The sequence below is a fragment of the Amphiprion ocellaris genome, chromosome 9 (genome assembly GCF_022539595.1).
Source record: "Amphiprion ocellaris isolate individual 3 ecotype Okinawa chromosome 9, ASM2253959v1, whole genome shotgun sequence".
Classification (NCBI taxonomy): domain Eukaryota; kingdom Metazoa; phylum Chordata; class Actinopteri; family Pomacentridae; genus Amphiprion; species Amphiprion ocellaris.
The window spans coordinates 14,338,663-14,365,313 of NC_072774.1; the positions used below are offsets into that span (position 1 = coordinate 14,338,663).

The 26,651-nt window shown below is 40.0% G+C and overlaps 2 protein-coding genes across 3 annotated transcripts in view; both read right to left on the reverse strand.

The window, feature by feature from the left end:
- The window catches only part of znf385d (zinc finger protein 385D), a 97,037-nt gene that overhangs the window by 22,390 nt on the left and 47,996 nt on the right, over window positions 1-26,651 (reverse strand). For both annotated transcript variants that reach the window (XM_023266543.3, XM_023266542.3), the window contains exons 3-4: window positions 24,355-24,462; window positions 10,996-11,164 (exon numbers count right to left, since the gene is read on the reverse strand). In XM_023266543.3, the coding sequence (XP_023122311.2) occupies window positions 10,996-11,164; window positions 24,355-24,462 (277 nt within the window). The remainder of the gene's footprint in view (window positions 1-10,995; window positions 11,165-24,354; window positions 24,463-26,651) is intronic.
- Window positions 16,369-24,275, reverse strand: LOC118470046 (tetraspanin-8-like). The gene has a single exon (XM_035946546.2). The coding sequence runs from the start codon at window positions 17,242-17,244 to the stop codon at window positions 16,531-16,533; it is 714 nt and encodes a 237-aa protein (XP_035802439.1). The 5' UTR covers window positions 17,245-24,275; the 3' UTR covers window positions 16,369-16,530.

Below are 26,651 nucleotides of genomic sequence, written 5' to 3' on the forward strand. Positions count from 1 at the left end.
AAAGACGGAGAGAATCTAGAGAAAGGTAGATCAGGACAGGTGCTGTGACCCCAGCAGGACACAGCCTCTATTCTTTCCTCCATTTGTCCCTCAGCCTCTCCTCACTCTCCCCTGACATTTGCTGTGACGATAGAGGAGAAACGCTGCTCTGAAAGCCTTCCACTCCGCTTAGGCTTTCAGGCAATCACAAGACTCCCCAGAGATCTGATTACCTTTCTCAATGAAGCTGGATTAAGCTCTTTAATTAAAATGATTGGGCCTTATTATATGCTGTCACAACTTAAAGGACAGAAATCCCTCATGGCTCTTGAGATCTGTCAAATTTCATTTGACGTCTATGATTTTTTTTCCCTCCCCTAATGTCAGTATTCAAAGTGAGTAAATGAGAGAAGAGTCACGGCTGAATATTCCTCGAATAAAAGACTGATAAGGTGAAAAATTTGCATTCACAAATAGGTGTGCATCAGTGCTTGCCATCATCTTTTTTGTTGAAGGGAGAAAAGCGACATTATCTCAGACACTTAACAGCAGCAGGAGTCATTGATTTGAATTCACACTGATTTATCTCTTCCCAGTTTCATTCGAAAGCAAATGATCCACACCTAATTTCTGTTGGGAAGTTTCCACAGTTACACGTCGCCATCCAGAATCCTCACAAATGAGAACATTTGCGGCGCAGTGCAGGTATGGAGCCAATCTAATCACACACTCATCAGGTTTGCTGCTGTCTTCGACGTCTGTCTGTAAGGGCTTTTTCCAACCCACTGCATGTACACATGGACCTGGGCACAAAGGCAGATTTCTGAGGGTGCGGTGGACGGGTGGTGGAGGGCGTCAGCTGCCGACAGGGATCTGAGGAGGGAGCCTGCGGAGGAAAAAAAACCCTGAGCTAGCCTCCTGCCTCCCTGCAGCCAGCTCTATTGTACAGCTGCTGTCAGTGCTGGCATGGCTCCCCTGACAATCTGCTCTTTAATAGCTAATATCAGGGTACATTTCCTCAGGCACTGGACTGGAACTGAGAGATGGCGGGCTGTGCTGTGGGCATTTCTCTCTCTCTCTACCCCGCTTCGCCTTTCTCGCTCTACCTCTGCTATCTCTGGCTGCTGTATGGACACACACACACACACACACACACACACACACACACACACAAACCGACAGGCAGCCGCTGAGTCATATGGCTAATCTATACTATCTCACTGTGTCCAGCTGCCCATCCATCCCAGACAACATGCAGGTTCAATGAGGAGGGAAAGAATTTGAATATTGGATGCATTTTAGGAAATCTGTTCTGTAGTGCACACTTGCATACAGGCACATTATTCCTCAACAAAGCACTTTGGTCCAAAGATGTTGAACAAAATTCTTCCATTACATTGTGCTTTTATTTTAGTGTGTCACCAGTGCAATATTTTCTGGAGTTTTTTTTTTTTTTGCATGTCCTGTAATAGTAACTTTCCAGATAAAACACTAAAAAGCCTGGAAATTGTTATACCTGCACTCTAAAACGTAATACAGCAATTTAGCTGAATCAAAAAAACATTAAATATACAAAGAAGTAGGGATGCACAGTACTGCGGTTTTGTAGCTATCAGCCAATTGTTGATTTATGCACATACTGTTTCCACCTAATTACAGAGAATATCTGTCTCTCCTGCAGTGGAATTACCATGTTACTGTGTGGACTCTCATCTACCCTCTGGCAGGTGCAGACATAAAATGCAAAGCATTTCAAATCTACACATTCACTGGGCAAAATAGGAAATCTCATTTCAACTAACATGTGAAACTTGTCAGAATTATACATCGTTTTTGAACCAAGCTGTTAAGCCTGACAGGTGTTATCTTTCTGTCAGTGTTCATTTTGGATCAATGCTGGTATTTTATCTTAACCCTACGACCCCCTAAAACTGACTGGCAGGTTTGAAAGGCATGCCATCTTTAAAAATTTGCCAAATTTTCACCGTGTATTGGAGTCAGAGACAGTAAAACTAGAAAGAATGATCAGATGTTCAATTTTCTGGCTGTCCTCAAACAAATAATTTGTGACGTGCAGTTTCATCGAAAAGTTAACCAAATTTAATTTTAAGCACTTTTTCTGCATGTATAATTCAAAATCTCAGCAAAAGTAAACTGTTGGAACCAGATTCTGTAATAAAACAAACAAAAAAAATCCTGTACTCCTCAGCACTCCAGGAAACACTTAGCTGTGACCAACCGTCATATGACAATTGTTTATACACAGCAGAAACAGGACAAGTACGGAAACTAATTAAATATGCAAGTATTAAAATCACTATTGTATGTGGGGCTGCCCTGTTTGTTCGATTTTTGTAAAATAATTAACAGAAATTAAACTTTAGTTTAATTTCTTTTTTATGATTTATGAGATTATAACGTCATACTGCACAAAAAACATATTTGAGTTCTCTTTACTTCTAGTAATGGTTGTAATGCTTCCATTGAGGTGTAGGACTTTATACTGCAGTGAAAAATGAGCCCAAGGTTAAGGCCTTTATTGGCTGATATCAAAGTGCATCCTTATAAATAAGTTTTGGGAGGCTGTGGCTCAGGTGGTAGAGCGAGTCGTCCAATTATAGAAGGGTCGGCGGTTCGATTCCCGCTCTGTCCTAGTCATGTGCTGGTGTGTCCTTGGTCAAGACACTTTACCCACCTGGCCTCCAGTGCGGCTACTCACACTGGAGTGTGAATGTTGGTGGTGGTCGGAGGCTGTAGGCGTGGATTGGCAGCCGGGCTTCCGTCAGTCTGCCCCAGGGCAGCTGTGGCTACAAATGTAGTTTACCACCATCAGAGTGAGAATGTGTGAGTGAATGAATAACGGATTCATTGTACATGCTTTGAGTATGCCTTATAGAAAAATGCTATATAAATCTAATCCATTATTATTTAAGTTTTAGTAATTTCATGATGATGATTCATTTCCTTTTCATTTTCAAAGTTTAGCTGACTGTTCATTTAAAACGATGAGTTGAAATCATGCTGAGTGTTGACATAAGTGGTTACTAACTGGAAACATCTTGGTTTTACACACCAAAGCTTGTTTAACTGAGAGAATTGAATTACTTTTAAGGCAGCAGGGAAGCTAAGTTTTGAAATTTAAATAGCTTGAATTCTTTTCTACTATCTTTGCAATGAAAAAAAGTAGCTATTATTAATATAATAGGGAGATGTATTTCTAAAAAGAAAAATAAGCATTCCACCAAGGATATGCATTGATTTGTTGCGTTTTGGAACAAAAATGTGTTTTTTACTGACAAAGGAAACTCACTGAAAGGCCACTGTGCAAAAGCAAACAGAGCTCTTCCTCCCTGGTGTTTCTACCTACTCTGACTGTGGCCATTACTCCTTCCTGAACTCTGCTTTTCATTAGAGTGAGTTTGGTGCCCTCCATATACCATCAAATACTTCAGCTTTACAGATAATGCGGCATTTACCCACCTCAACAATTATTTCTTCTGACATCTGAGCCCATTAATATTCCTTAGCCCGTGCCACTTGTGACAAAGCGCCGCCTCCGTGCTGTAGATATGATAGTGAGATGCTGTGGAAATGTGCTTCTGGATTTTTTTTTAAGGGCGTTGAAATGATTAATAGCTGTTTGTCTGTTTGGTTATGACAGCTTGTTGTTTAAGGTCTCTGGGGTCTCTGTTTGTGTATAATGTGTTTACCATTTTCCCCAAGGCCAGACTGTAAGTTGAATGTCAGGCTGTGTAGAGTCCATTACAGATGGGTATCTCAGTGCAGGTAGAGTGGGAGGAGGTCAATGCTTGGTTCCCATCTTTACAGTTTAGCCTTCTGGTCTTAATCTGGAGAGACCATGAATAAAAAGAGCCAACATCCACCATCTATAAATGTCTCCCCTTGGCTTGAAAGAACAACTTGAAGCTGGCTTTCTTCACAAAATTTACACTTAAGCTAATATCATTTCCACTTCTTGGAAATGATTGCTTGAATAGTTAATGAATTATTTTATATGTTTTATGAGACAAAAAGGCAATAACTCGGTTGAAAAAGTAGGTATTTTGAGCTCTTAAAATCATATTTTTTCTCACAACAGATCACGTTATGTCACATAAGGGAGTCGTCTCTGCAGTAGAATGTGTTAGTTAGTCTGAGCAGCTGTGATGTAGAAAGGTGGTCTTTTATTCTAGCTTCTTTTTTATTGTTTTTGTGCAGATTGCAGTTTTCCTGCTGCATCTGCACCAAAAAATGCAACAGTGCCCATTTTAGACAGGAGAATTATGTTCCTGGAGATACAATGGAGTTCTGAATGGAATATCTACGTCAGGGCTGCTGTTGTGGTTCTTTCTCTACACAGAGACATTGCAGTTCTACCATCAGCAGCAGGGAGCAACATTACAGATATGTCTGAGATTTAACCTACTGAAAACACAACCTGTGCACTTTAAGTGTCACTATAAAATGTAGTTTTGGTTTATGTTAGACCAGCAAGATGCACCTGAAAAGTGTTGCAACTGTGCAACAGTTTCATATATCAATTCCCCATTATTTACAGTACTGCGATGTTATCTAAAGTTAGCAGATCTGTCACTTGTTAAGACACCTGCCTTCCTCTTCACTGGTTCCTCACACCACTAATTCATTTCTCCCTGATGGCAGTTCTTTCTCCTCATCCTTGTCTTGTCTGGTCTCTGTGACACCAAGCAGACTCATAATTACAAACTGAATGTATATTCCTATGCATATGACAGATGACATATAAATATGACTTCACATTCAGTTTATATCATTTTTTAACCTATTCAGTGTCAAAGCTACTATAAAGGATCCATATTTCTTATTGCTAAACTGGACCAAGCTTGGCCACCGTCCCTTTTGAGACCTCAAAACCAAATTTTGTTTTTAAGGCAGATAAAAGTATGACTCTAAAGGTTCTTTCAGTGCACATAAAGACAAATTCTTTAAAAAAACAGTTTTCTGGTTCACTTTCCTATACATGGATTCATTAAGGTCACCAACCTGCAATTTGCTCTATAGTGCTTGAAAACGTCATAAATAAGTTCGCTTTCTGATCGTTTCAGAGATATTTTTCTCTATCTGCTAGTTTCGTCAAGGTTCTAATGATGTTAACAGTGAAATATTCAAACCAAGGCCTCTGCATCGCTCACTAAAACTCATATTTATGGTGTCTTTGGAAATGTTGAAATCCTCTCTTGAATGTAAATTGAATTTCTGTGGGTTTGATTTGCTGTTGTTGAGCAATGCAGCATGAATTTGTATTGAGTCAGACTGAAGAGATTTAATTAATAGCCATCTCTGTTTTTCCAGAGTTCTGTTTTTGTTCGAGTTAGTAAGGTCTGAATGCAGTAAATGCAGCATTCAGCAAATTATATACCAACACCACGTTTAAAGTCATCATTTGAACCTTATTGTGGAGCTCATTCACATATAACTGTCCCTTACACTCACATACAATTATCACAGTTAACGCTGTGTTCCCACCTACACAATCATGTCACCTTGCAGTCCTCCACACACAAGCATGTACATAAAACACACACACACACATCTACACACAGCCACTGTTAGTCTTCCTTACAGTTCTGAATGCTAGCTGATTCTACAGCTCTGTTTAATCTACAGCAAAACAATACCACGATTGTCATCTTTTCATTTCAAATCCACTGCACAGATGCAACACAGATGCATCACTATCAAATTACTTTCCAACTGTACAGAATAATTTTCTCGATGCTCAGCAGAAAAACATGACAAACAGCAACCCTGCAAGGAAAGAGACGGTGGTAGTGAATGTGATGTTTTGCAAATGAAAGACTTGAATAGGCAATCATTAGCCTCACCTTGAAGCATAGTGCTGTGCTAGAAAGCCAGTTTGCCTGGTTATAGAAACCTAAGGTGGTCATTATTAATAACAAAACTGAAGAGCCACAACATTCAATCACCTAACATTGTGAAAGATTCGCTTGTGCCACCAGAACAGCTCTGACCTGTCAAAGATTAAACTCTATAGACCTCTGAAGGCGTCACCAAGATGTTACCAGCAGATTCTTTAAGAAGCTGGAAGGAGGGACGTCCATGAATCAGACTGACATCTGGGGAATTTGGAGGCCAAGTCAACACCTTCACCTCTTTGTCACATTCCTACAATAATTCCTGAACAATGTTTGCAGTGTGGCAGGGAGCATTTTCCTGCTGAAAGAGCTGCAATGATGGGGCGGATGTAGTCTTCTACACTGTCTAGGTAGGTGTCAAGGTAGCATCTGGATGAATGCCAGGATCCACATTTTCCCAGCAGAACATTGTCCACAGCAGCACACTGCCTCCATAGTGCATCCTGCTGCCTTCTCTAAGGCGTAAATAGCGCACAAACATGCGGTCTTTCACAGGATTTAAAAGAAAACATACATCAGACCAGCCCACCTTCTTCCGTTGCTACATGCTCCTGGTTGGTGCTCACATCCTTAATGTAGGTGTTTTAAGCAGTGGACAGGAGTCAACACCAGCACTATGACTCTATGTTCTGACATCTTTGCATCATAGCAGAATTAAGGTTTTCATCAGTTTGTGTGACAGTATTTAGTCTGTTTTATCGGATCTTTTCCTTTGACCACTTCCTGTAGCCAATTTGTTTTTTGTCAGAGTCAGTCAGATCCTCACGCTGCCCCTCATGTATCCATGTTTTTGTGTCTCTTTTGCCTTTTGTGATTGCTGTCTCCACCCTGATCAGTTTCACCTGAGTCACATCACCCTGTCAGCCCTGTGTGAACACACACACTCTGGTTTCTCCTTCTTTCACCTGTAAGTTTGCCTGTGTTCTCTGCCTGTGTTCTCTGTCAGCGTTCTTCCTCCTTTGTGTCTGCAGCCTGAGTTCTCTCCCTGTGTTCCTGCCTTTGTCCCTCATGCTGTCTTCTACATCCTGGTTTGTGTCCTGGTTCATTTTTGAAGTTGGAGCTGTGCTTTGTATCTTGCCTCAGCTTGTTCCCTGCGCTTTTCGTGGCCTTCATGGATTTTTCAAACCTTTGTCTGCTCCGTTCTGTGTTTCTGTTTGGTCAGTTGTACTTATTATGCTTTTTGCATAAGCTTTAGTTAATAAGGCCTACCTTCTTGTTCTCTCCATTTGGGTCCTCTTTTGAACCGAAACATAATAATAACTGGAATCCTGGTGTTCACAGCGCATGAACACCCCACAGTTCACATCCTTTATGTTGTGATAAAAACATGACTGAACAAGAATGAATATAGTATTTTTTTAAAAAAAGAAAAATGAAGGACTAAACAGGAGCTGCTGAAGAAATTAAAATTCACTTAGTGAATTAAATATGTAAGGATATAAACTGTTTTCCCAAATATGGCTCTTGGTCTACAGTGTTTCATGTGCATGTACCCATTAAGAACCAGAGACGTTGACAGTCCTATTGTAGTAAATTTCCACCACATAAATTCTGATTCTTTTAAAATTCCAAAGTTGTATATTATATACAGAAATGCATGTGAGACTCCCTAACTACTGTTACTCCAGACATGGAGACCACCAAAATGACAGCCAGGTGTGGCATGAGAACACTTTAATGTTCTGTTACGGGAAACAAACAGCAGCATGGATTAACTTCGGGGAAGCTTGGGTGTAAATTGCCCTGTTTAATGGTTCAACATTTCTACAGTAGCTAAGTAACTCTGTTGGAAACCAGACAGTCTGCTGCCACGTAAAGCTCTTAATACGGCATAAAGACTAACATATGAGGTGAAAAGGGGAGAAAACAACATTTTTTCATTCATTCGTCAGTTTTGAGATTTTACTTCTTTCAGACTAATGGGGAGAAACACTGAAACTACACATTTAGGTGTTGATGTTTCATGGTGATATCTATTAGTTCAAGTTTCTACCCATAAACAGTGGTTTCCAGTTTTAAAAGCAATGCATATCTTTAAACATGTTTTCTCAAAGTGAGTTTTTTCTTACTTTGCTCATAAAATCTTAACTTCCTACATACATCAGACTTTCCCCTTATATTCATCTCTACTATTTAATGTTTTTTGGTGAGGGATTTGTTCATATATCACTCATATCCTGATTTATAGAATATTTTATTACTAAAAATGTGCCAAAAAATTGTGGTTTTTTGGCTGTGTACATTAATTTTTGATTTATTGAGTGCTGTAAAGAGATATCCAAAATTTACTGTAACGGCCTTTGCCAATAATATGTCGAAAATGGAAATCAAGCCAATGTTCAGAATACTGTTCAGGAAAATGAGGGCATTCTTAGATGCACAATACCTAATTTGCATAAAGTTTGAGAAAACTTTGCATGAGTTTCGTGCTGATATGCATTAGTAAAGGGTTCGAATTGTTCACCTGTAGCATTGTTAATACTTGGTCCATTCTCTCAGAGATGTGACATATTCATTTCAAGCATTATTTTCTTCTGTTTCACCTCAAATAATCTTTTGACTTCAAGTTCGAACAGTTCAGACTGGACAAATAAGCCACACTGCACAAAGAGCTCCAGAAATGTGCTCCTAATTTAAATACTTTGGAACGCTGGGGAAAGTCGTGGACAGAGGTAAAATTAATACCAGAGCGCGACGGCTCAATGTGTTTCCAATTCCTTTAAAAAAACTTCTATTGTTACAGTTGAAGGGGAAGACTTTCATTGGGCCAATTTCATGACATAATAACAGGCAGCTTAAAGAATATTACATAGCAGGAGACAGAGAGGGCAAGAGCTCCTCAGCAGTGCTTTCACTTGCCAAACACATTATCCACCACAGCACCAATGTGAGACACAGCACGTCAAAGTCTTTAAAATTATTTGCATCTGGTCCACGTCAGGTGTTGGAAGATGCAGCTAGACTTTGTTTACTTTTTAAACATGGAGAATACCACAGAGAATAAGGATCTTTTTTGGCAGACACCTGGCCAAGATAACCGGATTTAAACAGCCACCTGGCTGCAACATGATGAATATTACACACAACAATGTGCACCAGCAAAAATGTAATTAAAAATGGGATAATAGGTAAATGTGATGTACAAACCTGAATAGGAAGAATAAGGCTCGGAGAACACGGTTATGTGAGTGCAGCATTTGGCAAACTGCCACCAGAGTGAAGAATTCAGAATGCTTAAAATGAACTGGCTGATATAACATGTTCTCCACCTGCGTGTGCTGGTGGTCATACCTGTTCTGAATCACCAAACAGGATATAAAGTCTGCTTTCACAGAATCCCTCTGGCTGCATTACGCTGCTTCTATCTGTACACCAACTCTCCGAACAACATACCTTCATGATTTTACAGTCACTTGGACAAACAAAAAGGGACAAAATAAGTCTTGTGAATTAAAAAAAGATAGCTAGAAAGAGAGCTTCAATATTACCTTACTTACATACCTTCACACACATGGCTAACTGCTGCATTAAATGGGCCTGATTGTTGAATTATCAGCTTCGGAAAATTAAACAACTTTTGGACATACATTCCTTTTCCTTCCTTTCACTAATCCTTATAAGCAAACAGCCCTCCATTGAAAAAAGAAAGAAAAAAATACACAATGCAATGTTGGAAACATAGTACCAGTAAGTCAACAAGAAGTGATCCAGGAAGTCCAGTATGAATAACAGATTTATATATTTATATAAAGTAAGGTTGGAATTGGCAGTCACTTTCTTTGTCTTATAAAACCTGGACATAATGAATGAGCAGCACATCTGACTGAAAACTCAATCACGACATGGCCTAACCCTAAAGCACACCCTGCTTTATTGTCTACTCTACTGTAAATAGGACCATAATTCATAAAATCAACACTATTCTGTATTCAAAAAGTCCTGAGAGAATGTTTACTGATGTAAAGGATCAGCTGAGAAGTACTATCATTTTTTTTTATAGACTGTTTGGCAGTCAGGCCTCTTTTAGCAACCACCGGATTGGTTGCAAAAAGATGCTTTTATTTTGTAGATTTCCATTGAAACTGGTGGACGACTATGGTTGTGCATGCAACAAAAGTTCAGAGAAAAGCTGAGTCTTGTTAAACATTTTTTCCAAATGACTATGCAGTTTTCCGGCAATGCACTGTTTTGGCACCAAATGAAAACCTCTGAGGCTGAAAAATGAAGCCAAAACAGATGTGCCAAAAACTCGAATGACCATTTCGAATTTCACATCCCAACGTTAAAATGGCCAACTTTACAACAAAAACAGATATGTTTACATCCCGAGACGCAATGTGGTTTTGGTCTTTATAGCTAGTTTCTCCATTCGTGACAACTGTACAAAGGCTGAATTTATATATAACTCACCCATTTAAATTTTACTAAGGCATAAATTTATGCATATTTAATGGTGTAGCCACTTTGAGAGACATGTGGGTACCATCATGGGACAGTCAGTGGTTTAGAGATGTTTGTATGGCCTGCCTCAGCTCCATCCACTCTCTATGTCTTTGCTCATTTTTGGATTAGCCAGAGTGAGGTGAAGTCAGGCATCACCACACTGACCTTCAAAGCTGCTCTGCAGGAAACTTATGGGTGACGTCATAAAGGGTTTGTCTGCCTTTTCATGCATGTTTAGAATTTGCTCCCATGTTGCAGCAATGATGGAGTTATCCCATTCAAATTTGTCAGTGTTGCTGTGTGTCAGAATGTGGTCTTAGATGATCTGACAACCGTCTTTGAAGCAAACTGAGGCCCTGCTTCATCCATCACATGTCTGACTGTCCTGTGTGTCCTGCAGCGATCCCTCCAGTGTAAAAATTTAATATGTCAGCACTGAACTGCCAGTTGGACTTTGCGAACCAGCCAGCACAGAGTTGATATAATCAACAGTGAGTCCATCCAGGTCCTAAAGTGATTATGAGTTGTGTGCAGCAAATGTAAAACGCCAAAAAGGTGCGTTATGGGGTCCAACATTCGCTCTCAACAGAAGGGCAGCGGCCACATAAAGAAAACTACAAAGTGTTGTGGAATGTGCGGCAGGCAGGAAAAGACAAACCTTTCCTGTCGGTGCCGTTGGGAACCTGCGAGGTGTTGATGCCCTTGGCGTTCTCCTGGTTGGTGGTTTCCTTGGCGACCGCTGAGCCTTTGAGCTTACTCTTCGGGGTGTCCAGGGCTTTTAGCTTCTTGGCATGTTTGGTGCCCTTGTAGTGGGCCAAGGCCTGGCTCTGTGAGAAGAACAAATAACAGGTTTGATTTAACAGTGGGAAAGCAGCAAAACACAGGGCCAGGATGAAATGAAATATGAAAACTAGAGGAACACGGTCAGAGTCAATGAAGCTGACTAAACATAATTAGCAGGAGGCAGTTGTAGTCCAGCAAAAAGTGTTAGCATCTGATTTTGTTTCTGCCGGTTTTGAGGGAAAATCTCCTATGGAATGATTAATATATGGAAATAACACTGGTTTTCTAAGTAATTTAAGTGCTCTGTTTTTTTTGGATCTGCAGAGTGAATAAGTTCAAGAGATGTTCTTTTTTCATTTTTATTTTCCCCAAAAGGTTATTTATTAGTAAATGGGGCATTTTTTGGAACACAAATTAATTTAGGCTCCAAAAATGCCATTAGCAACTTCATAAGGCCTTGAAAATGTTGAATATTTTTCCAAGCATTTCTCAAAATCAGCCAGTTACATTAATAATTTTTTCCTGGGTTCCAGAGTAGTTTTGAAATGACTGTCTGAGTATAAGGCTACTTTCTTTAATAATAAAAACAATACTTGGATGTCAGTGATGAGATTAAACCCATACGCGACCCATGACGTTTAATTTATGGAATGGCCGTTTGATTTCAAGTCCGAACACGTAGCATCACCAAGATTCACCTTCACAGCAGATTCATCCAGGCTCAGAGAAGGAGGACATATGCAAAGACTTTGAGCTGCCCTTGTTTACCTCTGCACACTTCCCTGCATGCTTTGCCTGTGGCAAGAAGGAAGGTATCAAGAGGGATGCAGTTGCCTCCTGGAATAAATAAGTGCGGCAATCGTGCATCCCCATACACCTGTGGGGAGCAGTTTTATTTATGGGCCACAATGGGGATATTCACTAAAGACCGCTCAGGCAAAGACGCCATTCCAGGTAGAATCTCTGGATTACCATATAGCCAAGTCACCCTTTGTTTCATTACTTTGTTTCAGCAGTGGTTGGATTACTTTCATTGTAAGAATATAACCTCATGACCTCATTACAAAACTCTGGTAGCATTTTATGTTGAGTATACTGTATACTGCTTGAAGTTGTCTCATTTACTCACAATATTGATTGGGAACTTTAGGTAATGACTTGAGAAAGTGCACAAGAGTATGTGACAAGTTAATAGAACGAGACAAGTGAAGAGGTTTCATTACACGAGGGGGAGACCGGTGCCAGGACTTCATAGCTCAGTAATTTTGTTGGCAAAGGTTGTGAAATTCTTGGAGTGCCTCAAACATTTCCCTTTAGTCTAGAAACCATTTTTGGATGAAGCATCACTTTTTCAAGCAGGGTGCACATCTTGTTCTGGCATGAAACCATTCATTCTAACCCACATTCATCACCCTCCAGGTACCAAAGACATAAGTTACTGTTTGTCATGAGACTCAGGTGATATGGATGGGTGTTTAATGCATCTGCAGCAATGATTCATCTTTCATTAGAGCAATGAAGTGGAAGGATTGCCTGAACTCTTAGTCTGACACATGCATGATTAAAACCAGGAAAGGAATCATTTGTTTTCCCTCCAGGTGCTCTGTGAGGAGGGAAAAGACATCAAACAAACCAGCATTGCAGCATTGCTCGTGGATTTAGAGAGGCTGTTGAAAACCAAAAGGTCGCGCTTTAAACTCCAATGCATCCATCAACAGCCGTGCACGCACAAACAGCTCGACCTCTTTGTGCACCGATGAGTGTCAGCTGAATGAAACTGAAACTCCGAGCTTTGTTTAGTCGTGCCATTTAGCTGACGTGTTGTCTGACTGTTTTGACTACACACACACATAGACCAGGGCCATTTTTCCATAAAAGACACGACAGGAATCTGACTGGGTCGAACTAAAAAAAACATTTGTGTGACATTAAAATGTTCAAGTGTGAGCGGAATTCAGTCATATTAACGGAAAAGCAGCAGCAGCTAAAGGTTAATTCACAGTGTATGTGCGTGTGTGTGTGTGTGTGTGTGTGTGCATATGTGCGTGTGTGTTACACCTTTCTAAAGCTGTACTAACCTCAGAGTTGTAAGACCTCTCAGAATTCCTTCAATTTGAGTTGAAGTAATGCTACTTTCATACCTTGTGCTCAAACCACAAAGATAAAGTTTACTAAACACCACATTTTTTTCTTTAAAGCTTTTTTTGTTAATGTGTTGAACTTCACGGCTGTGGTTTCAGTTTGGATTTTGTTTTTGATAAAGCTTTCAGTTCGTACAGACTTGGTGACCCTGAACACTGATATTACTATTTAGGGCATTTCATGATTTCTCCCTGTCATTGTCCACAAAGTGGACATTGAATGATGCCGGTGGATTTGCATGCAGTTTTTTTCGTATCACAGTATGTACATGGCTACAGATGGTTTCAATGCGACTCACACGGAGTACAGAAAAACATGTAGGACTCCTGTGGCTGTTTCTGTAAGAGCACAGGGTTTCTGGAGAATTTAGAGCTTCTTCCAAATGCATTTGGGCACAATCAGTGGAAAGCCTGAACAAATCAAAGCACCTCCAAAATTCAGAAGGCAAAAGGGGTAGAAGAGGAGAACGTAGACATAAGTCACCCAGGAGACTAGGGTTTGTGTCCCATATTGGATAAGTCAGTATTATTTTTACTTGCTTTCAGTTTTCATGCACTGTTTAGTTGGATTTAGGCACAAAAACTATGTGGTTGGGTGGTTAGGCTCAGGAAAATATCGCAGTATGGGTTCAATTTTGACTCTTTCGCAACATGTTGGAAGCTTCGCCATTTTCTGGGTTACCAGGACAACAAGTCCCACTGCATCTAATATATGATTCATTGTCTCAAAAGAAGTGACAGTAAAGCAATAAATAAATGACCAAGGTATGTGACTTTTACGTGCATGTGCGATATGTCACATCCAGACAGGAAATACTTTTTCCTAAAAATGCATATGAAAATGCAATTTAGTCATATAGGAATGTAATTTTCAACAGAAACTGGGATTTTGCCTTTAGTTACGCTGCTATAGGAACTTAAACCAGGCTTTCAGGGGACCTCCCATGATGCACTGAGCACCTCTCCTCCCCACAGTTTTACTCTCCATGCATGTATATGACATTGCAAGTCTTGTCTCCTGTAGTTTGTGCTTCCTCCTCTGTGTCCTGTCTCTCTCTGTACTGTCCTGCTGGTATCTCTGGTTCTGGAGCTGCATGTTTGAGATCTACAGTTACTGACATCACCAACCTGCCCAGTGTTTATTATTCTCTTGTTTGTTGTCTGCTTCTCAGTGCTCATTCTTTCTCTCTCTGCTCTCCCCTCACCCCAACTGGTCGAGGCACACAGCAGCCATCCCTGAGCTTGGTTCTGCTTGGTTTCTTCCTGTCAAAAGGCACTTTTTCCTCCGCCAAGTGCTTGCTCATGGGGGAAATGTTGGGTTCCTCTCTAAAATATTGTAAGGTCTTGGTCTTACTATGTAAACTTCCCTGAGATGACATGCTGTGATTTGGCATTCTATGAATAAGATTGAATTGAACTGTATCCCTGCAGTCATTTGAGCATGTCATGGGGCAGGAGATGAAGGAAAAGAGCAAAAAACAAGATAAACTTGAAATGTTTAGTTCAAATCAATGGAGGCTTTGTCCGGGAGCCTGGAAATTCTGAGTAGAAGACCATGAAAAATCATCAAACTGGCCATTATTGTATGGGGGCAGAAAGAAAAAAGGGATGAGAAATACAGGTTCATACGTCATAATTCAATTAATTCAGTGTCATTTACATAAGACTGTGATGGCTTTGTTCCTTGAACATCAAACACTTTTTGTAGTTATTCAGAACAAACGGCATGCTCAATATTACAGAAAGTTTACAAATGTTTCAGTTGTTTATGTTTCCAGTTCCCAGATTCATTGAACCCAACATTAATTTAATATTTAAATGAAATTACCTCCAGAGCCCAGCGCTGGGTAAACCATTTTCATTTGTTGAATGGTTCACTTGTTTTTGTTTTTTATTTGTTGATTATACCCCCTTTTTTGTTTATGGAGTTGGAGCCATCTCCCACTTTTATTTGAAGCATTGAGCTTATGCACCATTTTTAGATGGTCATAAATCTTTATGGCCCAGATTCACAGAGCGTATACAAAGACGTGTTGCCAGGAGTGTCATGAGAGTGCAAGTCAAGGAAAGAGAGCTCCTCAAGTGAGAAGTTACCACCTTTAGAGATGCAGACATTGGGGTTTTTCATCTTATATTGTAAGAGTTGGAGTTTCTCTGGCACTTAAGTGTTAAAATAAAGTCTGAGGTTGAGAGTCGCCAGCATTTTCTTGCGGGGTCACATGTGAGTCATTGGGGTCCCCTGCGTCAATGTGTGTTAATCTGTCTGGGAGGGATCTCAGGACTGCACTGTAAGTGGCTACTAAGTGCTGTCGTAGACCACCTCATTCCATTCTTATGCAGATTGCCTCTCCACGAGTTAGCACTTAGATATAGCATGACCTGGATGACTAAGAATCTTCATAGGCGACATCCTCCTTGCTAATCACTGCTGAATGCAAGCAGAAAAACACCCACCCGCATTCTTGTTTAAACCCCAGTAAACGATTCCAACTCACAATAAAGAACCTCTGGTCTTTGTTTTAACGTCCAACACCCTGGGAGCCTCAGAGTCTGAGGGGGAACAGGATCAAGTATCACATCAAGGAGCCGCGCCTCTGATTCATTGTTTGACTCAAATGTGTTTTGACTGATGTCGAAACCAAAGAGGGAAAAATGGTGATAAAAATACATTTTGTTCTGGTACCAGCCTGCAGCCAGCACCTGGTTGCTGTTGAGTGTATTTGCATTTCCCTGAATAAAATTACATCTTAATGTATGTATTCTTGAATGGACTGTTGGATCAGAACTGAGGAAATGTTTAAACATGAAATTGCGATCTAAAAAAGAATATTTCATACAAATTTGAAACATTGTGATATAATGTGAAGCACGTCTAAATCAAAAATACTTCATTTAATGGTCCTCTCCTCAAAGTTTAACTTAAGAAAGGGTAAGTTGGTATTATCAGCAAAATGCACAGACAATGGTGAGTGACATGTACTGCATCAATAAGCTGCTTGTTCTGATGCAAATAGCATTTTGCTCCTATACCTCACCAATGTGCTAGTAAATGTACTTCATTACTCCCCATGACTGATCCACCACACATCAGACCAATTTTCTCAAGAATTAGCTGTTTATTTTGCAGGAAAAAAAATAATACATGACCTTTTCTTTAAAAAAAAAAGTCAAAACATGCAAAGCATAAAAAAAATTACAATGAGGCAAAGTTCAGAAACAATGCAAGACTAAGACAATTATCTGTCCTAGTCAGAACTTTCCAACAACAGTCAACTTGAGGCTTTGTGTTTAATATTTCCAACAATGCTGTTGTTACTCTGGCAAAACAGGGCCACTGAGAAAATCATGGCCAGCATCAACAGCAGGCCAGAGGCAAATGCAGTCACTATGAGTGAGTGTGGGAGTCTGTCCAACCACGTCATAGCGTAGATCATACACGGTGTGGAGTAAACCTCTCGTCCGTCCAGAGCCGTGCAGTTCATGGAGGTGTCGATGCAGTTACACGAATCGGGTACTGCCATTGAGTTTCCCCAGTCCAAATGTCCAGCAAAGAATCCACAACAGAAGCTGGTTCTCTCCACCTGTCTGATCGACTCCTGAACCTCTTCCGGCTGCTCGCTCAGTGGAAGAAACTGCTCCACGTGTTCCCTCACCAGCTCCTGTACGGCTGCAGTTCTGGATACGGCTCCTAACGCTCCCACAGCCAGCAGCATGACAAACATGGTGAGCAGGCCCAGGAAGAGCAGGGCCAGCAGGCAGCGGTTCTCTCGGACGGCTGCACAGCGGTCCAGGCAGCCAAAAATCATCGTCCCGACACCGATAAATATGACGAGGTCTATGGCAGGAAGAAGTTCATCAGTGATCCGGTGGTCTGCTTTGTTGATCCGGATGTTTGCGAAGAAGCCAAGAATAAAGATTACACCCACATAAAATAAAAGGTTGAAGGTAGCAAGCAGGTATTTGATGACTTTGCTCACAGTCATTGTTCAACACCGCTGTCTAGTCAGAAAACAAATGTGTAAGTGGCGCTGGTTGCTACAGCTTAAATACAGGGAGGCAGTTGGCAAAGTAGGTGGGAACTCATCTGATGTTTCGGGGTGGTGTTCAGGTGATGAAAGGTCACAGAGATCAGTGAAAACTAGCCTGATGGGATTAAAAACCTGTTCTTCCAGTTACTTAAGCTTTCTGATAGCATTAATCCAGATGTCACAGACAGTGTAGCTGTTGTTATTAACACAGTGGGAGGAAAAACGCACAAGCTTGAAACTGTTGACCAAATTCTTTGGAAGATAAATTACTCCACTTTTTGGCAAAAATAAAGCAGATAGTAATAATAAAATTCCCATTGAAGTGGTAGCCATTCTCCGTGCCCAAGCAGTCATTTATAAATGTTATAACGGCTTTTAAAAAAAGAGAGTGACATTGATAGCTCACAGGCTGCATCACTGATGGCTGTTTAAAACTTGTGTTGCCATTAAAGCCTTAATTAATGGCCATCATGAGCACAAGGAACATTAAGTTTAGACCCTGTTTTAATTGCTATTTCCTCACACGCTGATGTTTTTTTGCTGGAGATTCAATGATTCGTCCACGCAGTTGGTATGAATGAAAAATGGAAATAAAGGAAGGAAAGGCAGATTATTACTGTGGCTGAGTTTTGCAGTGTGAGAGGGAAAAAAAACAGTTTATGTAGAGTGATGTGATCTGAGAAGAATCTTAACAACTTGAAACGGCTCTTTCACTGTGTCTCTCTCTTTATTGAACTAATGTTATTTTCTTTGTGCATATGAAATAAAGATTGAGACAATAAATCCATTGCAGTAATGTTAGAAGACAGTACAGGATGTGATTTCTCTCTTTCGATGCGCAGTGTTTAACCTTGTACTGCTGCAGCCCGACATTAATCTGAAGACATTCAATTCGATTGCGTTATGGAGACTGTAACGCTGCTGTGCTGCATGTGAAAGTGACAAGTGGGCTCATTCAGACCTGAGACCAACAAGTTAATGTGAGATGCAGACATCTATATGATTCAGATATAGTCTCTGTGAAAACTAAGATGCCTGAAAATACACATCATGTGGCATTTTCTGGTACACTGGGCGCGCAGGTGCCAACTGGTTGCTTAGTTGTGGAAAATACTCTAGAGTAAGTACAGCAATGGAGAAAGTAAGATTTCCTTAACTGCACAACAGCATAGACAACAAGGTCAGCAATGCCTGTAACCTAATTCATTATGCGTGTTGAGTTAACCGCTGGTAGTCAAGGCTGATGTCTTTGTTTCCTTGCAGAAATCAGTTGTGTGGTAGAACTCAGGAGAAGAATGTAATAACACAGAGGCCCAATCAGACAGAGAACATGAGTTTCTGCATCACAGTTTCCAAAAGTCTCTGTTCCTGTTCATCCAGACTAAAGCACAACCCCGGAGGAGAACTAAAACAGAGTCAGCAACAAAAGTCTATGTTTTAGAGAACCTAAAATGTCAGAATAGAGTGGATGTTAAGCATAAGATGTTCTGCATTTTAAAGTGAAGCATATTAGTGTGGATGGAGCCTAAGGGCTGGGTTATGATGTGTCAGATCTAGTTCTTAATATGTGCTTTCAAACAATCTGACCATCACACGTGGAATCCTGCTGAACTGTTCCTATCTCTTATAAATATAACTCCAGCAGCAGAAATCCAAATACATTTTGGGGGGGAACTGGGAGGGTAAAAAAATACAATCAACACCAATCACAGTTTGAAAATTAACTGCATTTACCCATATTTTTTCAACTGGAGTCTAATAGCGAAGCTTAAGTTTCTGTCTGACTGACACAAGTCATCATTAAAAAACTATTTTCATTAGTAAGCCCAAGGCAGAAGGGAAAAATTATAAAGTATCGACGTGATTACACAGTTTTAGGTTAGTTTTTTAGGCTGTTAAAGAGGGCAGATCTCCAAGGCTCCAAACAGAAGATCAGGGTTAAAAAGCAACTTATGGTGGAGACATAATTTTCAGTGAGAAGGAAACAAAACAGAGATGTTGTGTTTTCTGTGCTGTACTGCTGCAAGACATTTGAATGGATTTAGAGGAGACCTGCAGAGGTGGAAAAGAAGCGAGTAACCTTCACAGCATGTTTTATGACTATTCATTTCTGTTTTAGTACATGAAAACAAAGGAGGAATTGGATCATCAGTAAGCGCTCTCCTGTGATTCTTTTGTTTCTTTGCTTTCCTTATTGCATATATGTACACATCTGTCTTTTCATCATACTCTACAAAACTACACACTTTAAATAATGTATTTAATTTTTTTTTGATGTGCTTTGATTACTGTGTTCAGCTGTATGAGCTGTTGTTATTTCAGCCTCTTAGATAAGTTATTTATTCTCAGTGAAGCCCTTCGCTGGTTAAATAAAGATTTAAATGGTGTCTCCTGAGCTCAAACATCTAATTTCTAAACTTTCTGTCTCTTGTCTCACTGTTTTAGATTTCATCAGATGGCAAACTACACATAAGATTTATACTTTTTTACATGACATGTTGTTAATGTCAATAACTGTGACAAGAAATATCCACCAGTATTGATATTAATGGAACACATCGCTTGCTTTATGTGCAAAATAAGCTGTAAATTAAAGAAATCTGATGTCTGTGTGTGACTAGTGAGCCCTGAAATTTCCAAAACACCAGAAAGCACATTTGTCGAGGCCTTGAACTTTGGTAGGGTGAGTAAATTTACCCTGGTTCTGTCTTCGTTACAATGCTGCGATCAAGTGGTTGCATTGTTTCCTGCCAAAACTGGTGGAGTAGAATGTGTACAGGTTTACTTATACAGAAAATCTGTGAATTTTATAGATTTTCTCTTTTAAATTTAAATATACATAAAATTAGTAATGCTATTAAAAAAAAAAACCAAACCATTGGGAGCCCCTGTAGCTCAACAGGTTGAGCAGGCGACCCATAAACAGGGACTATAGTTCCCGACGCAGCAGTCATGGGTTGCCATTTACTGCATGTCTTTCCCCTACTCTTCTCCCCATGTATCCACTGTGCACTATAATGAAGGCATATAAAAAAATAACATCATCATGTGTGGTAAACGTTCAGTCATGTGATCTGCTATTGGTGGATTGTGTCGTGCTATAAAGTTGCAAAGCATAACTTCAGTCCTTATTTGTCAGAGCATCAAATTTTGGCTGTTCAGACATCCTCATCTGTGGCTGATTCTTCCTCTGATGTTTATTCCTCTGGTGCAGTTTTGATTTAAACCGTTCCTGTAATCTTGCACACCTCAGAGTACCGCCTTGATGTCTCATGGACAGACTGTGCAGTGTTCCTATTATTCATTTTTTTGTGTTAACATAATTTTAAGTGTTACTATCTAATGCCTTTAGCTGCCATTTATAGATCCCCAGGATTCTCTATAGATTTGATAGATTTTTCCATTAAGTGTTACATGTTGAGGATTAAGCGGTTTATAGATGTTACAGGTTGGGATCTGAAGGGGTTGACATGTGTGAAAATGCCACATAAAGAAATGATTTCTCCAGGAAACCATCTTGAAAATGCACATGACCAAATGTGTTGTTTTTTAAAAAGTACATCGGTGACAGACATAAATCATAGAAACAGTTGAAGCCATCCCATCAATCAAACAGTACTAATTCTGCTTTTTCACATTTTAGTGCTCACATCGCACAGCATGTGCTTAAAGAGTAAAACATTACAACAATGCAGTGAAAATTAGTAAGGAGAATATGACACATGGTTATTTTTGAGCACTAGAAAACTATTATCTCTTCATTGCAGGAAGAGCACTTCTGTATCATGCGTCATTATATGGAATTCTTTTGTAATTGAAGAGTCTTTCATCATGACGTGATTTAATAAAGTTTAACTCAGTGGATTATTGCGTGTAATGTTACTGATCTCTGCACGACTCAGATTTATCCACGTGTGCTTCAGATGGCTGCGTAGATGTGATGAACTAAAGGAACGGTTTTCATAAAGCAGCTCTGGACAACAGAACACAAAACCAGCAAATAACCACTTGTTGTTGACTGCCTCACTTTAATGAACCTTCCAGATTTTTGTTCCTCTCCTTCCACTCGTGTGCACCCTGGAATCAAAATACTGACAGGCAGATTTGTTTTTTCGGCTCAGGTGAATGCCATAGCTTCAAATCAATCAATAATTACAGGCTTCAAAATTTCCTATTCAGTTTTTCAGCTGTCGTTCTCACATATCATAGCAACCTGATTTAACTCTCTGAACCCCAACATCTGACAGTGGGTTTGAAACTCATGTTTTTATATAGTAAATAGCCAAAAATAAGCCTGAAATTGGGATACTTTATCAATATCAAATCCTTCTACTGGTCTCATTCAAAACTACATTGCCAAAAATTACCCACTTGCACCACATGCTAAAAAAAGAAAAGAAAACAGCTAAAGAATATGCTCTCCCTGATGCAGCTGAGAAGTCATTCGTGACTCAGATCAATCATGTGGCAAAAATTCAGAGACCTTACAGTTGAAGTGGCGGCACAAAAATCAGGCATATTGGATGAATCAAATAAATGCAGAATGGCTCAGAAACGGTCCACACAGGAGCAAAGTGTCAGCAAGTTGTTGGAAGATACATTCTGGTGAAACATCTTCCTACAGCTGATGTGCAGAATCAGAAAAATATCAAGCTTGAAGAGGTTGAAAAATGTGGCTAGTAAAATATGGAACTCATGTTGAACCACCATTTTTCTCAGTATTGATTCTATTTTCTTGTTTGAAAAATATCTAGTTGTTATTTATGGCATCATAGCTGTCAATGCTGCACCAAAGACTTGTGATATTTGACTTCTCTCTATCTTTAACCTCTATGGTTGTGTTCTTTCCATAGAGGCGCGGGTCTTCATATTGCAGCGACAAATGAGCCTGCAGTGAGTAGAAATGTGATAAGAACTGCTTGGTGTTTAGAGGGTTCAGTATTGCAAATGAAATAACAATCAACAAGCCAACGGATTCACTAAACGCTTCTTTCATGATCATTTTGCTGAATCTCATCTTCTCCTTGCCTCCTAATAGCACCACCTCTGGCGCTGTGCGAACGTCTTCATGTCTGTTTCAAGAAAATTACAGAGAACTCCTAATAAGATTATCGGCTTGTAAAAGGCCTCAAAGGTAAACAGGATAAATTCACAAAAACACGAGGTACAGATAACATGTTGCAAATGCTGTAAACCTAAACAGGTAATTGTAAAGGAGAAGATCAGACCATCCGCTGACTCACTCGCACTTAACAAATAACAGACTTGGGTCCACTTTATGACCTCGACTCATAAACATGACTGCATCTAGTAAAGCGGGAACATCTTAAAATCTTTTAAAACAGAGAAGCTTTTTCCTCTTTATGATCCCAGGCCATTAGGTGGTTCGCAAACAGACTTTCCTCTCCTCCAGAGCAGCAGGGATCAGCATTCAGCAGGTCCAGCCTCCTGCTCTGCATCATCTCAGTCCGAGCTGCAGCTTCGCATTATGATAAACTGTCAGTGGAGCAAATTAAGACAATCTTCTGCAGCATCCATGTCGCAAATGAAAACAAGGGAGAAAAAAAAACAGCCTCAGGGTATTGCAAACTCTCCTGTCTTTCACAGAGCTGCCTGTTGATTGACAGCCAAACACAGGCTCTATTTCTCTAATGAAGCTTTATATACTCAGATAGATTTCACCATGTAAAACATAATAATTGCACCCTAAGTAATCACCAAGCCATTAAGTGTTCGAAATGGATTGATTACTGCTTTAATGAAAGAGCCGTGACGCTGCTATTTAGGGATGCAACTGATTTAGTGACATGCAGTAGGGGCAGCGATTTTCTTTTCTAATTTTTTTTGATTACTTTGAAAATGGAAATTAGGTGCAGGAGAAATCGAAACCCATCTGTTCAGTTAGATACTTGTCCATCGGTTTGATTTGGCACGCTAGTATTAATATAATGCAGTTCATTCAAATGTATTGCAGATGAACGATTGCAAAAGCACTAATCTCTCCCTGCTGTGATCTATTTTAAACACATGATGTACTTTACTAAAACATGGGGACTTGATTGCAAATATAAAGCCAAAGAACACTATTATAATGAATCTATCATGACTTTGAGGGGAGGATAAATCCAACTAGAGCTACACAAACCGATAAATTACCTGAATTAGAAGGAGGAGGACAATTTGCAGACATGGAACTGCTCAACAATTCAAAACAAAACACCCGGAGTGTTTCATTTAATCTCTCCTGTTGTTGTGGAGCCAATGATTACCTCATTTAAAAGTAAATAGGTCTGTACAGACTCATCATCAGTGTGTCCCTTTGACACTTTAAATGCAAAGAAAACAACGGCTCATTTAATACATCTTCATATCAGTAGTCGGTTGGAGCGTGTGGAGGCCCACTTGGCGATCATGCAGGCCCTTTCTGGAAGGGAAGCACCAAGAATACACAGCAGGCAGCACCTCGTTATCACCCGCCGTGAGGTAATTGACACCCTGCTGATCTCAGCTGCCTCTGGAGAGGATCCCTCCTTCAAATCCAGCAGGCTGCATTTTTGTGACATGTCTCTGATTCTGTTGATGGGGAAGGTTACATTTCAGAAGTGCATATTCCCACTGTGAGTGTTACTGAGAGTTTGGTTTGTATATTTTCCTATTTAGTTAGTGACAGTAGTTTTGCATCAGATACACCCTTTTCTCTGATTTCCTGCACTGAAAGCACGTATTTCAGTGCTTTAGTAAAAAGAAATCTTCAGGCGACTGTTCCCCTCTCAGTGAATGAAGAAAACTAATTCAGCACCTCTTCTCATGAAGGTCTACTTCTCTAACTACTTTATTTTCTTTTATCATAGAATGTTATATTTCGATAATTTGCACTTTTTAAAAAATAAAATATGCCGAGCCCTAACAGAGCAATGTGCAAAACCGCATGGCTGACCCCAGAACAGTTATTTACAAAATTCTCATCAGACTGTGAGGTGGTGCAGGGTGTTTGCTGTTTGTTTTCTGCCTTGAGTTCTTGTGACTTTCCAACTTTCTCTCCTGTTCAGAAGGGAACTTGCTCACCTGTGAGTTGAACCTCAGCTGGCAGACGCTGCAGGAGACGTGCTTCCTCTTGGCGGTGGGAGGGAGGCCGAGGGTGTGATGGAGGACGGCTTTCTGCACCGGGTCCATCTGGTGGATGGACAGAGGGACAGAGTGAGGCTAATTAAAACAGGGCTAAAGCTGACCTGTAAAGCAGCTTCACTCCACATCGCTCCCTGGACTGTGAAGAGAAAACAGGCTGCCTGGGGCCTTCTGTGAAACCGGGCATCCATCTATCACTTCAGCAGGTGATTTCATGCTCACACATTAACACAGACATATCAGGAATTAATTCTCCATTTGCTTACTCAAGGCATACACCATCAGTCTTAACTGACCTCATCTTAATGGCTGTGAGCAAATTCCCTCAAGGGAACACTTACAGGGCACCAGTGGCTTTATTGTTTCTATTTTTAGCAACATTTGCCCAGAAGAAACTTGAAACAGCGATGAATTTAACACCTGCTAGCGATCATAGTCATAGACCATATATTACAGGCAACGTTTAGTTTTAGTGTTTGCTTCAGGACATTTCCTCTCAGATGCCCATGTGTACGTACAGAAACTGCAGGACATTTACAACTAAGATGAAGTAATGTGTAATAGTTTTACACACTGAAGATGTTTAGATTATCTTCCAGCACATCAGAGAGGCGTCTGATTTATTCCAAGCTTATTCTGCACCAAAAATTTTATTCAAGAACGGACAACATGGGCCCCGCAGTGGCCTGAACCCAGCATCATGGAATCAGTCTGGGATTACATGAAGAGACAACCCAGCTAGAACTTACTTGTTTTAAAAACGTTCTGAGAATGTTCTGCAAAGTTATAGCAAAGTTTTTAGCAGGAACCTCTATTTTAACTTCGAGAATGTTTGTCTTAAAGGTGAGATAGCAAGGCATTCTAAAAATGTTTCATGATACCATTGTTAGAACATTGTGCCCCTAACATTCTAAATGTTAGTCATGTTATATCGTGGAATGTTGTGGAAATGTTTTCTGGAAGAATGCTCTGTAATGTGTTACCTCATCAACATCCCCAAACCACCCTCATAACACTGCAGACAGAATGTCCCAAATTTATTAATATGTCACATTACAGCCACGTTTTTAAAAAATGTTCTGCCATCTGAGACCTTGAGAACATCCTGAAAACATGTTTTGAATGTAAGTTAAAGAATGTACTCCCTTTGTTGTTTTATAACAATCTGAACATCTTCCAAACATCCCCTGGTTGTTGCAGCTAAAACATTCCATCTTAGCTCTCTTTTAAGCTTGTGGAGCATTTTTTTAAAAAAGATAAACACCCTTAAAACATTCTTTGAACATTGGATTAAAAATGTAAAATATTATTCAAACTTGTAGGTGACGAATGTTATGGTAAAATTATGTGCAAGCTGGGAAGATACTGAGACGCTGAAATCTGTAGTGAATTCTCCAAGATGCTTGGAACAACCTATCTGACAAACTGTGTGCAGGTATGACTGGAGAAATGCTGCACAATATTGCTTTGATTTGGATTTTTTGCTGTACTTCACTTGGTTTTAATGATAAAAACTACTTATGACATTATTTTGCAAGAATCTTTACGTCTCTTTTAGTGCCTAAAATTTTTGTACTGTACTACACATTAGTGAACCGCATTCAGGCTGAGAACCTGCAGGTAACATTGGACCAAACACAAATCTGGCAGCAGCGGCCGGTCTTAACTGTGCTGTGGGTGAAGGTGGGCAGTTGAAACACATACAAACACATAAACTGTTCTTTAAGGTAACAAGAAGAATTGAGTCAAGAAATGGAAAAGAATGCAAAAGCAAAGCAAGTCTGACATTTGGCCAAAGTTTCCAGTTGTTGCTGACAAACATGGAAAGGAATTGGACAACAAATGTGCAAAGTAAGATATACAACAGGCCAAATTCTGGCAACTCTGGGCTGAAGTAACACCTGCTTCATTTTCCCAGGTCAAGATAACATCTCCTTCTAAGATAAAGCACTTCTTCCTACATATATTCAGTCACATACTATGGAGAAATGTGTACTTAACTTCTGTAGAACAGCTACATATACAGTATACATGTACAATAAACTAACATGTTTTCTCTGCAGGACAGGAGAAAACACAAAATCAATGAGAATGTATATTTTACTGGCATAAATGGGAAGAAATCCAGTGGGAGTAGACCTGATGGAAAGAACAGTTCCACACAGCAGTAGAAAGTAATGTGCTTTAACCAGATGACCACTTGAAAACATCACGTGAGCTTCTGTAAGCATTGACCT

Bases quoted from the DNA above. Each gene is read 5' to 3' on its own strand.
- LOC118470046 (XM_035946546.2), bottom strand. From the start codon at position 17,244: ATGACTGTGAGCAAAGTCATCAAATACCTGCTTGCTACCTTCAACCTT.